This window comes from Triturus cristatus, chromosome 6 (assembly GCF_964204655.1).
Source record: "Triturus cristatus chromosome 6, aTriCri1.1, whole genome shotgun sequence".
NCBI lineage: Eukaryota > Metazoa > Chordata > Amphibia > Caudata > Salamandridae > Triturus > Triturus cristatus.
The window spans coordinates 190,378,799-190,393,492 of record NC_140589.1 but is presented as its reverse complement, the minus strand read 5'-3'; the positions used below and the strand labels follow the sequence as shown (position 1 = coordinate 190,393,492).

Below are 14,694 nucleotides of genomic sequence, written 5' to 3'. Positions count from 1 at the left end.
TCTGTCTCACATTGGACATGTGTGCTCCATTCTTTCCAATGCATATGCAGTACAAACAGCTAATTTTACTTTCCTGTTGATTCATCCTGCCTCTGTATATCTTCTCCATTACCACCTAATGATCATACTTTCGATCTTTCAATCTGGTTTTCTATTAATTTATAATTCCTTTATTCTCAGCTACTTGTTCTGAGGACCCTTTGAACTTTGCAACAGATGTACGAAGGGTTTAGGTAGTTACACACCCACCTAATTTGGTAACTCAGAGGTTTTGAGACTATTTTGTTATTAACTACTGTCTCTACAAAGGTTATAATACAAGGAGTCACAAAATAAAATAGTATCAAAAATATACAACCACTGGTTTCCAATTTCACATGAAAGAATACTTTTTAGAATCCACAAATTGTAGAGAGTATACCTGGAAACCTGTGAAAGTCACCCATATTCCCTTGTTGGGGTTTATTAAAACAAGCATTTGCAATGCAATTGGTCTTGCATGTGCGAGAGTTTAAGCTGTTGGCATTGTAAATGACAATACCTCTTTTCATTCATGTGCTGCTTTTTAAAACATAAATAAAAGGCATTGTCATTTACAATGCCAATAGCTTAAACTCTCGCAAATGCAAGACCTATTGGATTGCAAATGCTTGTTCTTTTTTTTGCCATCTCATTTACTAATTGGGACCATTTTTATTTTGGTGCCATAATATCAATACTTGAAGCCCAGTGATAAAAAATAGGTCTCTCTATAAATAATGTGTATGATTTCTTGGAGAAATGTTAGTCTGTTGAGACAGCTAAAGTTGTATTAAAGGCCAGACCCAACAAGAGCAACAACCTGGATCCACTGGGCTGTGGCTACAGAGGCCTGTGCTTAGATTCACAGCAATGTCAGCAACAGCGCTGGGAATCAACAATTGCAAAGGTTCCCTTCCACCAGGCCGGGCCTCAAATGGAAGCGATTGCAAGCTACTCACACTGTGTACCTGGTGCGGGAACCATGCCAAGCAGGGGAGGCACTGTCAGAAGGAAGTAGGAGAGTACCTCTCCTCCCAGCCCCTGTTCCCAAAACCACAATAATAAGAATGCCTGTCAAGGCGGTGCTCCCTGAAGGACCCTCCCCATCACTGGTACCCTGCCTGCCCCTTGGCCTCACAGATTAGCCAACAGTATGCTAGCTGCTGGGTGTCAGGGCACTGGGTTAGTGCAAGGAGTGATTGTGAAAGTTCTAGGTCCCCGTCTGACATGTATGAACTTTTTTGTTCAATGGTCATTCCTCATGGAGTGGATGTATGATGATACAACGCGTACCATCACAACGCGGTATGTTACATCGTGGTTTTTACAACGCAAGTCGTTACACCGACTTGCACTGGAGGGCGCTCTAGACTAAGGAATAGTATGAATTACTATTCCAACTCCAGTCTACGTACAGTAGGGAAGGTGTTGGAATAGTAATTCACACTATTCCTTAGTCTAGAGCGCCCTCCAGTGCAAGTCGGTGTAACGACTTGCGTTGTAAAAACCACGATGTAACCATACCGCGTTGTAATGGTTGCGTGGTAAAGGATGTTTCCCTCATGGAGCACTACATTTGCTTTCAAGAATGAAAGAATTGACTCGTTTCACCACAAACTCAAGTTACTGCCACAAGACCCTCCCATGTTTGAGCTTTGTATTTTCAAGGCGCCGTTGGGACTCTACTCAAGCAAAGAACTAGGTTTGACTCTCGGCTCCACCACGGAAACTGCCTGTGATCCTGAGATAGCAAAGAGATTCCTTTGTTTAGTTATTTACTTTTAAAGCGGGAGATCTTCAAAAATTCGTCGGGAGGGGCGTGGTGCAAAGAATGAGAGAACATTACATGGCGGAGTACGGGGAGGGAACCTGCAGCACAGCTGCTAAACTTTGTGCCTTGTCTCCGCCCCCCTCCTCCATCACAGCCTTGGTTCTTCCCTTCTCATCTTTGTTCTGTGGCATCTGTGCCAGGGGAGATGCCTTTCCAAACACAGGTCAGACAGGGAGTTTCCTGCCAGACAGCCCATGCGGCACAGGTCGCCTGCGCCCACCTCCACGCGAGGGAGGAGCAGGCCGAGTGACCTCTCCCTGGGGACCCCCCGGGCGGATCTCAGACTCCAGCGGGGTCCTTTAACAACTATAGAGAGAGAACTGTATTCTGCTTTCAGAGGGGGAGGTTGTGGTTCAGCAGTCAGAGCTGCCGACTGGGGGCTGGGGACCAGTGTTCGAGCCTTGGCATCAGTTCAGCATCTGTAATTATTATCTAATCCGGATCTAGCCCTTTAACTTAAAATTAAATAAATAAACGGCATCTCGGCAGGGGTGGGAAAAAAATAAAATGAGTTTGGCAAGCTGCATGAGTTAAATAAACAAGTCACAGCTCCTTGGAGAGTGAAAGCGCACATGGTGCGCTGAATGTTGCAGGAAATCATGTTGTGTCTGCAGTAGGAAAAGCTCATTAAAGAAAGTAGTGCTTACAGACTAAATAACACGTACTGTGAAACAACAGAAGTAAAAGGGTGAGTAGCCACGGGAGGTTACAAATGAAGACAAGGCGGTAGTAAGGAGGGATTAAAAAGCTGATACTTGAACTAGAAGCCAGCATTTACAAAAGACAAATACACAAGCCAATGAAAAATATGGGTGGAGAGTGGGTGGGGATTCTATTCCATACTCCAGTACAGCAAGTCTTGCAGCGCATGCACGCTGACTCTACACTTGACTTAAAGAAAAAAAGAAAATAATTAATCTGATGCAAAGCGAATTCAGGTCTCGCATATGAGGTACATAAGGACTTATTTACAAAGCTATTTTTCTACTGCAAAGTGTAGGAAAGTCATCCTGTTTGGAGTAATCAACCCCCCTTTTTGTACTGATGCTGCTGACTACTGATTCTGAAGGTGTCCTGGGCTCTGTTAACTTGACCCAGGGCCAGTATTCTATCCTCTAAAAGTATACTCTGATTGGTATAATTGGTAAGTACAGCCTACATGTAAGTTCTAGTATAAGGTAGGGCCTATAGGTGAAAAGACCCCAATGGACTTAATGCACTTAAGTGGGCACTGATGTGGGGTCTGATGTCCTTTTCAAGCCAGACTTGCCTTGCAAGCTGGTTTTAAAGCAAAACTATGGCGAAATTCGACTTTGGAATTAAAATCACTTCCAAAGTCTAAAACTACCTTTTTATTACTTATACGTAGGCTTTCCTGTTGTCAGTTTCTATTTTTGGTAAATTCTGATGGAGTTTTTTCAGTGTTTTCAAGTGATTTCAATACCTTAAAAAACAGTGGTTTTCCATGGTTTATGGAACATTTTGCTTTTATTATTGCTTGCTTTCTGTACTGATATTGCATAGTATATAGACAGTGTATGTACAGTGTATATGAGGTCCAAATACATTTTTGCAAATCAAACATATTGTAGTACATCATACAATACTTCTTCTGTGAGTCTTTGGTCATGTGCGCTCGCTCTTTCCTTCTCATGTAAACTTTTTTCTGTGAAAAGGCCCTCTCAACATTGACACTTGAGATGGGCAACGCCAAAACAGCTAGTACACAATTTGCTAACTCTGGCCCCTGACATAGCTTTCCATGCCAATACTGGTGCACTTGAAGACTGCGATTCTCTGGGCAGGTTCTGCAATATTTGCGTTAAACTGGGCGCTTATGCCCTCAGAGTTATTGAAGCGGTCAAAAATGAAGCAGCACATTTGAAACTACAGAGAAGATTCCCTTTACGGAAGGGATCTAGAATTTGAACAGAGTACCACACACAGTGAGGTATCATTGACTTCAAATGCCATGGTTGGTGAAGGGACATTTCCATGCATCATTACAAGTTATTTCTCATACATTGTAAACCAAAAGCTCCTGAATTGCTCTTCAACATTGCTTTGCTTACCAAGTGACAAGCACTCTAACATGGAACATGTTGCAGTGCTAAATTCACTAAAGGTGTCACCCGGCCTACTCTCAAGGAGATGTTTCACATTTACACCAATTATGCTGAACACTTGGCAGACGAGATTGTTTTCAGACTCAATTTTTTTTTATTATGTACACTACAGCAGTTATGTTTTCCTGTAAAAATCTAAGAATGCCGTAGAGTTTTCTTTTCTTTTTACATCACTTTCAATATGTGACCAAATTTCCTCACATTTCTCGCCTTTGGCATCATTACTCAGCAAAAATTCTGTAAATAGTTGCCACATGGATAATATAGTATTCACAGCCCCTTCTCTTGGACTGTGAACCATCAGCTCAGTGAAAGTTACACACTTGGGATGACTCTTTCTTTGATGCCACACAAAGCACAAAATTAGAAATATTTACATTTTAGTTCCAGCACATAACAAAACAGTGCACCAAAATGGACTAAAAAGTCAAAAGCATTCTTCATTAACTCTGAAGATTGTAAGGATGCTTTCAGCATACCATCTAACAAGTGGCAAGGATCTCTTACAGGGAAGCACTTCAGCTCAGGTATCGGTTTTGACAGGTCATGAAACAACGCTTTCATATATGCAGTTGAATCACTGCAAATACAAAAAATGTCACTCCAATCTTTGTTGAACTTTGAAAGAACCTTTTTGCAGCAGCATTTCAAGCGACACTGCCTTCCACGTTTTCCAAACGTCTGGTGTCATGTTTTCCCCACTATTCCAGATGCTTTGTGATAGCACTCTTTTCACATATACTTGTCACTATACCTTGCATTGAATGTTTAAAGCCTGAGGTGTTGGCAATTCACTTACTATCAATACTGACTCACTAGAAACTAAGGGTTGATATATCAAGTGTTTTTACCCATTCTCTGTGGGTAAATGTGATGGCACATATTGGGAAGGATTCTTATGAAACCAGCCATTTTACTTATCAGTGAAAGAATCAAATGAAGCCCAAATATCAAATATGATTTTGATATTTGCTGATTCTATACAGTTTATTAAATATTTAAACAAGACATAAAACATGCTTCTAAACCCTGCAACTTTAGACCAAAGACCACAAAACTCAAAAAATCAAAAGGAAGAAGAAACAATATTTTAGTGACATCCCTAAACAACAAAACTCAAGCAGAATAATGATAGCCCAGTCTTTCTTGATGCTACCTTGTATAACAATGTTACATTGTATTGGACCCTTCAGGAAGAATGCCATTTAGTTTGTGGTTGTGCTGGTGTTTTTCAGTGTTTATATATTTACATTGGTTAGTGCTATTTCCCTTTTGGGGGCGGGGGAGGTTTTATCAGTTATTATAGGTTTAAACCTAAAACCGGACAGCCTACTTATACGTCACCTCCAAGGTCTGCCCTAAGGTCCCTGTGGGTAGAATGCATTGTTATAAAAAGCAGGGACAGTATCAAAAATGTTTTATATGCCCTGGTAATGAAAAACAGCCAAAGTCGCTTTTCCCTATTGTATTGATACACAGACGCACACTCAAAGGAGAGATTTTCTCCATTTTGATTTTTGAGAAAGTTCTGGGTTAAAAGTTTGCTACAGTTCACTGGAAGTGGCCATACTAGAAGGAGGCAACTATTTTTCTATTGCTTAGGGTGCCCCGCTGCCTCAAGTCCAGAAATGGAGGATAAATAAGGCAGCTTTGAAGAGCTCACAAATCACTGTCTGGAAAAGAAAAAGAGAAGAAAGACTGTCCTGCTGGACTCTAGGACTAGAAGAAGGTACCTGCTTCACTCTTCCATAAAGAAAGGACTGTACCTGACACCAAGAGGAAAGGAGTGGTATCCCTGACCAGTAACGGAGACAAAAGAGCTTTTAGAAGTCACCTGCAAAGCAAACGAGATGACACTCCAGCTGACCAGTTGTAAATGGGTCTGTACTGGACTGCACAAGTGCATTTTAGGGAGATTGAGTCCTAGCCCCCAAGTGACAACCCAGAGCTTCAGAAAACTTGCCCAGTGCTAGAGGACACTTATTTACCCAAAGGAACCATGCACAAGCTGACAGTCTCATTGGAACTGACTCAAACAAATGCATGACAACTATAGGCCTCAAAAAAGCCTCGCCGCTCAGATGACAGCTTGAGCAGAACCAAGACAAATCGACACGAAGGCCCGCAAAGCCTTCCTGCACAACTCGAACAGAACCGATCCAAGTGGACATTAAGACCTGTAAAGCCTCGCTGTACAGATTCACTGGAATGATGCAGCATGATGTGACACTTGTATGACCTCACATTGCAGTCCTTGCAGCTGCTTGGAAAAGACTCCAAATGACGTGAAGCCTTGAAAAGCAACACCGCCCAGACCAAGCACCAAAGGTGTACATCTGCAGTCAGGGCAGAGATATGCACACATGAAAGATAGTAGAGGTGAAGACAGAGACCTCCACATGTAGTGTGTGAATAGTATTTTGTAGTATGTGAGTAGTACTATTGTGACATTACTAACCCTACAACAACATGTAGAACATGCATCGGCCTATAAAAGATAAAAGAGATGGAAAACTCTGTATGCAGGTTTGTGAATAGCAGTTTACAGTATGAGAGTAGTGCTATTGTGATGTGGTATTTATTGCAATAACTATAGAAGAACAACGAGTGAATATCAATGGGCTTACTCTTTTTTTTAACTATTCAACATTATTATTTATAGGTCATTTATAATAGGCTTATACAGTTATAAACACTGTATGAGGGTTTGACCTGTCTCTGTCCTCCCTCCTTAAAGTGTTTGATTTGTTTATTAGGTTTTCATGGTACAGTTACATTGCAGTTGCAGGCACAATAATGATACAAGGGTGCTATTATCTGACTGATCGTCAAGTCAAGAGACATGTGGTAACACACTTTTCAGCTAGTACGGTCCATACCTAGCCGTAGGTCTATAATATGCTGGTGAATAGGGTGCAACACAGAGCGCAGAGGTGCCCCCCAAAGTAAATAATCTGTATGCAATCACATTGTCCATTACATTCCATAGCAATGAAATCAAACATATTTAAACTACTACATAATGAACAACTAGCTCGAAAAGAAACGAGGTATACATTATGGGTACGGGAGTGGGATAATGAGTTTGGAAACAATGGGGAAACAAAAAGGTTTTGCTGCCTCTTCAGTGCAGTTCCAATTTTGCTCTAGTTAAGTTTCCATCTGTCAGTAAACGTCCCATGTTGCATGGTGCATCTCTCATTGTGTGTGCAGTGGGACATCATTGGCCAAATTACCGTAGCCTACGTCGATGTATTTGTTCAGGCATGATTTAAGTTACAACAGTAGCACTAACATCCTCCTTGGGAGTCAGTATTAGTAAAGTCTGATGGGCAGTCAGGATCGTGTCCCAATTGGGAGGGATGGGGTACTTACATAGCCCTAAAGCATCCCACCTGCAAAGAGAAATCCCCTCTGCCCTGGCCCAGGTGAGGATGGAGTGTGACCAGGCCGTTATTGACGGTGGTTCACTGGACTTCCAGCACTTCATAAAGAGGCGTTATGATACTATAAAGCCTAGGTCCAGTAAACATTTGGTGGCTCTGTGTTTTGTATCTCTTGGGAGGATGCCCAGTATACAGACCTCTATTGTGCACTCAAACTGCCAGTCAGTACAGGCCGAGAGATGTCGCATGACCTTCCCCCAGTACTACCATAACGAGGAACACGACCATAACATGTGTAAAATATCTGTGTCAGGGTGGTTGCAGCGGGGACAAGCCGTGCCCAGTCTGTCAAAATAACGATTGATCTTCTCGGGGGTAAAATATGCCTGTTATATTATTTAGAATTGTATTAGCAGGAACCTAGCATTTCTTAGGATGTATGTGAGACCCACCAGAATCATGTCCCATTCCTTTGAGGTGCATGGGCGGTTCCTGTCCGTCTCCAATTGATGCAGCAGCAAAGACAATGCTGTGGCAGTCTGCAGCCAAAGTGCTTCCGCCAACCAACGAGTAAGATGCCACCCTTCTCCCATGACGTGTAAATATTGTAGTGTGAGGTGAGTTGGTTGTTCCTGAGTGACATCCCCCTATCGTTGCTGTAAAGTGCCAATCCAAGAGGCATGGCTGATGAAATGTCCTGGGAGTAACCCCTCCACCTGCGCCAGTGTCTCATATGGTGCGAGTATGCAATCATGTTAATGATCCCTCAGTGTGTGTTGGCCCGCTAAATGCCATGCAGAGAGCTCAGTCAGCATTGTTAACCTGCTACCCCTGGGCACACCTAGCAGTGGAGTTGCGGAGGTCTAGGTTGTTATATGTTTGGTGAGATATAAATAATGGCGGAAGCAGTGATGGGCCACCTGAAACAGTAGGGGATGACGTTGGGATGTCTTTAAGCAGGTGTGGAACAGATGAAGAAGGGTGACCAGTTGACAGGGAGAACCATCTCCAGTCGTGTTCGAGAGGTGCAACCCTGCCATCATATGTGCGACCGATTGCATCTGGGATGCTAAGTAATAATGCTCCAGGTTAGGTACTGCCAATCCTCCCTGCTTCAAAGGCAGATACGATTTTGAGAGCGCCACCCTGCATCGTTATGTTCCCTATAAGGTCTCTTATCATGTGCTCAACTGAACGGAAAAAAGACAGAGAAAGGTACAGCGACAAATTAGTGAAAAACTAAAGAAGACGCAAGAGCATCACCATTTTCATAAGAGCAACTCTTCCGGTGACAGTCTTCCAAAAGGATATCTGTGCCGTTAAGGAGGTGAGTACCCCTGTGAGATTGCCATCAAGCAGATCCCTGTCAGTATAAATTTGAATGCCCTGATAATGGAACATAGTCGGTTCCCTAGCAATGGAGCTCTATTAATAACGAGTGCCGGGTCAGGCTTGCTCAGTGGTAGGCCCCAAGGACCCGCTGAAGATCGCAAAGCTAGATCTAGGGGCTCTATAGCAAAAGAGAAATGGAGAGGACTAAGAGGACAGCTCTGTCTTGCATGTCTGCATACCTTAAGCAGTGTTGAGATGGGACTTCCTGTTCCAACCCTCAAGGTCGGGTTATCATAGAGGAGTTTCACCAAGCATATAATATATGTAGAGCCTATGCCATATTTCGGAAGGACCTTAAAAAGATAAGGCCATTCAATAGTATCAAACGCCTTCTCTAGACTGAGTACAAGACAGCCCAACTGCGGCCATACATTGGGGCGTATCGCATTAGTCAGAAGAGACAGCATAAATTGTAGGAGGTGGTACGTACTGGAACAAACCTGTTCTGGTCTGGGTGTATCAGGGAGGTCACCAATGGAGTAAGACTCTCTGCCAATATCCTAGCCAGTATTTTATAGTCTGTGCTCAGATGCATTGGATCGCTATCGGGTTTCAGCAGAGCAATGAGCTTACTATTCTGTGGATGGGTACATGCCCATCCCTGAACCCCTTAACCACTATTTACTTCTGTAATTACCCCTCCCTTTAAGTAGTAATTATTCCCTTTTCTCCAGCCACTCACCTCTATCCCTTTCAAATTTACTGTGAAACCATGTACTTGCGTGTGCCTGTTGCTCTGCAATTGGGGCAGAGATCTCTGTATAGAGTAAGATATTTAGGAGCAGAGTAGGCAGATTTTCCGCAAGTAGGTATGTGAATAATATTTTGTAGTACTATTGTAGTACTACTAAATGCACTATTAAATGCAGTTTGGGAATAGGTCCCCATACATTAATATCTCTGGTTCCACTTTTAATTACAGTTTAATATGCAGTAAATTATCCTTCTTTTATCTAAATTGTGTTGGAAATTTCTTTGTTTGCTTTTATGACTTTAATATAGTTTTGGTGTTGCTTTAATGCTTGACATTTGCTTCTCTGGGGACACCCTGCTGCTTTAGGCCATAGCTAACTGCGACTAAACATAGGTTCTCTCACTGCAACAGTGATTTGACGCTTAGATGTGCTGGTGAGGAAAGGGGTGCAAACGGGGCCACTGAGGTGGCAGGATGAAGATACTGCGGTGTACCTCCTCTAAAATTAGTAACACAGAATCTCACAACCCTTATGCCCAATATTACTTCTGTTCATCTATTTAGCTTTTTCTTCAGAATGCTCTCATACTCCTTGAGTTGGAATCTCTAGGCACCTGCGATATCTTAACTTCCCCACCCTTTTAAGGATTATTGTAATGTAACTGTCAGCTCAAATGCCTATTTGTCTTGATACATTCTCCCTAAGAAGGTTTTTGGATAGTCACCTAAAACTTTCAAAGTTATTTTTGTACTTGTTTGCTCATCCTCTCTTAAGAGAATTTCATTTTGATAAGTACTTATGCTGTACCTCTATCAAATAAATGAAGGAATAATGCACAGTACCTTGCCGTTTGAGCCATGTATCCATGTTGAAAGAAGCAAAACCATCACTGCCCGCAAATTCATTTCTGAAAAGGAATTGAACAGGGTTATATGTTTCCTGTTTTTATGCCGGTGATATAATTATTTTAACACATTTAGCGGGCAAAATATGTTACATAAATATCAAGTGCCGCAGACAATTAGGTAGAATGAGCACAGATATCTTAAATGCAAACTAATAAAATGTACTTGGAACTTTTTCAAGCCCATGGTTCACATGCCAACACCATATTTGCTTATAAATGCTTCCTGTTTTCCTCTATTGAGTTTGGAGAACAAATGTAAACCCAGACTGTATTCTTGCCGATAAGCTTCTGGTTATCACAAACTTTTGGGGCCTGTGATAAGCAATTAGCAACAACCACGTATTCTGTTAAACACAGCATGATGAGGTTAGAATGGGTACCCTCATTTGTTTTATTTAGAGCATGAACTCCGGCTCCTACCTGTCTATCAGGCTTTCTCTTGACCCATAATTTACCTTGAACCTCCCCACTCTCCCCTCCAGCACTATCACCTCTACTCTTTCCCTTTCCCTTTCCCTTGTAACACCCAATTGTACTTAGGTCTTCACATTTATTCCTTTCTCCTCCTGGACATACCATCCAATTGTCCAATACTTCCTTTCATCGCGATCTGCACCTCCCTTGTCATGTACACCTACTCCTTGTAACATCTCCTCTTTCCTGAAGTTTTCCTCCCCTTTGAACTTATTTCCAATTCATATATTTCCTGTATCTCGGCTCCTGCATCACTCTTCTCACCCTTGCATGATTCACCTCTTCCATGCTCCTCCCCTACACCTCTCACCTGTCTTGCATTTCTTAGTCCACATAGGCATGTTTCCTGTTTATTGTTTAAGTCTCCTATACTTCATCTTTGAAATTCATCCCTTTCCCTAGCCCGAACGACCATGGACCTCTAGCCCCTGGTTCAATGAATGGCCCATGCAGGTCCAGATGTTTTCTCGTTCATGTTAATACTCATAATTCCCCTCTCATCGTTACCTCTTCACTTTCTACTTCATATTTCAAGTCTCTTCTTTCTCCTGCAGCAAATCCTTTCAATTCATCCATCCATCTCACCAGTCTTTAAAGGTGCTCCAACCGTATGAAACAGAAGCTAACACCTTTAGATCTAAGAGAGATATTGAGTGTATTAAGAATATATTCAGTGTTAATCAATCTTTGCAGAATTTTGTGTTTTTGGATTTCCAAAAAAGACAAGCCATTTTTTGGCAAATGAGCCTCCTAAAAGGGAGACAAAAGGATTTTTAAAAATCATATATACAAACGTATTAATTTATTATAAAAAAAATTAACATTCTCTTTTTTAATAAAATTATTTATGCAACGATACAGGAGTACTCAAGCAGGGAATTATGTAATTGTATTTGTATGTAATTGTATTTACTTTCCTAAAGTTAACACTGGATACGTTAAAACACCATGTATACATCTCATTCCCAAAGAGAAAATAGTTATTCTTCAAAATGATCTCTAACATCTCCAACAAAGACGATGACCCAGTGTTAAGCCAAAATTACTAACGCCGCACTCCGCTATTGCGTTGCGGGGAATGATTCTTCATGTGCAGAAAGGTGCACATAAACAATCAGTAATGGTGATTTGTAACTTCTATGTGTGCTGCTTTATGCAGCACACATAAAAGTTGCAACTCGTGATTTTTTAAGGATTGATTAAGTGCAGGAGACCTTCATTTCTCCTCACTTAAGACCAGGTTTTCCCTGTCTTTATTTTAGGTGCTGCCTCCTATTTATGCCACCCTTGTAAATAGGGGGCACCGTCAAAATGCAATGGGTGTTGTGGCGAAACACCGACCTCAACACGCATTGCCTGCCCCTTTCACGCAAAGTGCTGCGTGAAAGGGGGCCTCATTCACAAGGCGGCGTTTATTAAGCCTTGCCGCCTTGTACATAAGGTCAAGAGCTTATCGCCACCAGAATGTCACAAAGAGTGATGGTCTGGTGGCAATACACTCTTGTAAGTATGCCCCAACATGTTCACATGAGCCCATTTCTTCACTTTTTTCAGGAAACATTAAATATCATTCTAGAAACATTACATATAGTACACAGCTGTTGGGGTGTTGATAAGTTGTTTTCTCTTTTTCACAATTACAAATGTTATATTAGGGCAACAACTGTGTTTTCCTGTTAGAAATAGAACCAGCAATCTGAAAGAGATGAAGCTGTAGCTGCATCTCCTTGAAATAAGTATAGGGTACTGTAGAGAATAGTTCATTATGTTTCATTGAGAAGAAAATCCATCAACTTAGGTTAGGCATTTCCGTTCACAGTGTAAGGCTTTCTGCCTTTTCACAGAACATTTTCGAAGCCTAGCCCATCATGCCACAACCAACACACAGTGACCATAGTTTAGCGTAAAAGGCATTTATTAGGACTTGGTTGCAAAATGTATTGAACTTTTTATCAACATATAACCTGAGCATTGCAACTATTATTCTCCACATACATAAGGCGAGCACACACACCTCACGCCAACTTTCAATTCCCTAAGCAATCATACCTTTTTCCATTCTTCACTGTTCCACTTCTTGGGCTTGTGCCATCAATCCAGCCTCTCCTTCCTTTTTCACCCAAACACCCTCTCCTGTAACTCTTTCTTCACTTGACAACACACTGCACACTGTCTTTTGTCACCTTTACTCCAGTCTTCTCCCACCGAGGGTGTGGATACACCTGCATGTGACTCTTCACCACAAAAATACCACCTAACCCAGCAACATGTCCAGGTTTTGGAAAAAAAGCTATGGGCCACAAAACCTCGCTCCTAAACCTCAGTAGTCATGTAGGGTGAGCGGGTGGATAAACTTGTTGGCTACACTTTATGCCCCCACCCGGTGATGCTCAGAGTCAGGAAGCTGCTGGACACACCCTTCCTGACTCTCATAACCTCTCCTAACTCCCACCCCTACCCCCCCTAACTACCTATCTGCTTTCACATCCTGTTAAGGTACGGAGAATCCCTGGGAAATACCAGTCTGCGACCTGCTTCCCCCGGGGGCCATCATTGTCATTTGTAAACTCTTTTTGACCCCCAGGAATCATTGCAAGCATGAATATTGTTTCCTGTGTGGTCTGCCTATGCCATGAAACACGAGAACGTATGGAATAAATCTACCTTAAAGTTTGAAATAATGAATCGTCTTGCCTTCGGAAGCCCTCATGAGGAGCCCAGAGTAGCTATAGTGCTCCATTTGGTAAAGCTATGAGAAATATATGGAGCCATTGTCTAAAAATAAGAGGTTATAGAAAGACAAGATGAAGTCAGCAGAAAACCCTGGAGGATTACCTCTACTCACTGTGCCTAAAAACAGTGAGTACTTATACTTTAAACCAACCACGAGGGCTATGGCAAGCAATATGGAAGTCTTACATACTGGGAGTCAGCAGAGTTTGATTTGTAAAAAATAAATAAATAAATAGTTGCAAAGGCCCAAAGTTTTTATTGAGAAGCCTGCTGCCAGATCTGTCATGTGGTAAGGTTGGCGATTACCCAAGCTGCATAGACTTGATTCCACTGTATGCTTCTTTATTCTACCACATTAGACTTGTGAGTTCATATTGCAGGTTTGATTACTTACCTGCTCTCTCACCTTGGGGCCCATTAGCATGTTGGGCGGATCGCCACCGCCCGCATGGCGGTGGCGATCCGCCCGACATTTGTGCCCGCCCGCATGTCAATTCCCCCCCGCCATATTAATATGGTGGGGGGGACCCCGGCGGACAGAAAGACCGTCCACCAGTTTTCCGCCGGTAGGCAATCCGCCCGATTGCCTACCGGGAGGAAAAGCTGTTAATATGGTGGCGGTGTCTGGTAGACACCGCCATCCATATTAGTATGCAGGCGGGGACATGCCTTTCCGTAAAGGCATGTGGTTTTCGACATTGGGGGCACGTAGCGGGCCCCCAGGGATTCTGGGGGATGGGGGGTGCACATGGTACAACGTGGCAGGCACCGCGCGGTGCCTGTCATGTTGTGCATTGAAAGGCACAACTTGCTTCTGTGGCATTGCAGCAAGCGGTGCTTTCAGCATCGCCCGCCACAATGTTACAAATGCGGAATGCGCCCGCCAGTGTGGCGGGCGCATCCTAATTGTAGGTGCGGGACTGCCGCAAGCATAGCGGGTGGTCTCGTTTCCCGGGGGTATGTCGGGCAGACAAAGTCCGCCTGCCATACTAATGACCCCCTTTGTCTCTATTTGTTATTGTGCTCTTCCTTTATTTATCCCTTTCCTACCTTTATCTCTCCTAAACTTCTCAAAGTATAAGGACAAAAAATAAGTAAAGTGCCCACCACCTGCAACATCCCACCCAAA

General features: G+C 42.7%; 1 protein-coding gene across 1 annotated transcript in view; it reads right to left on the bottom strand.

The window, feature by feature from the left end:
* The window catches only part of LOC146816615 (cysteine-rich venom protein-like), a 176,245-nt gene extending 164,815 nt beyond the window's left edge, over nucleotides 1-11,430 (bottom strand). The window contains exons 1-2 of the mRNA XM_085609145.1: nucleotides 11,340-11,430; nucleotides 10,294-10,358 (exon numbers count right to left, since the gene is read on the bottom strand). Coding sequence (XP_085465271.1) covers nucleotides 10,294-10,356 — 63 coding nt within the window. The 5' untranslated portion in view covers nucleotides 10,357-10,358; nucleotides 11,340-11,430. The remainder of the gene's footprint in view (nucleotides 1-10,293; nucleotides 10,359-11,339) is intronic.
* Between the last annotated feature and the right edge of the window lie 3,264 nt (nucleotides 11,431-14,694).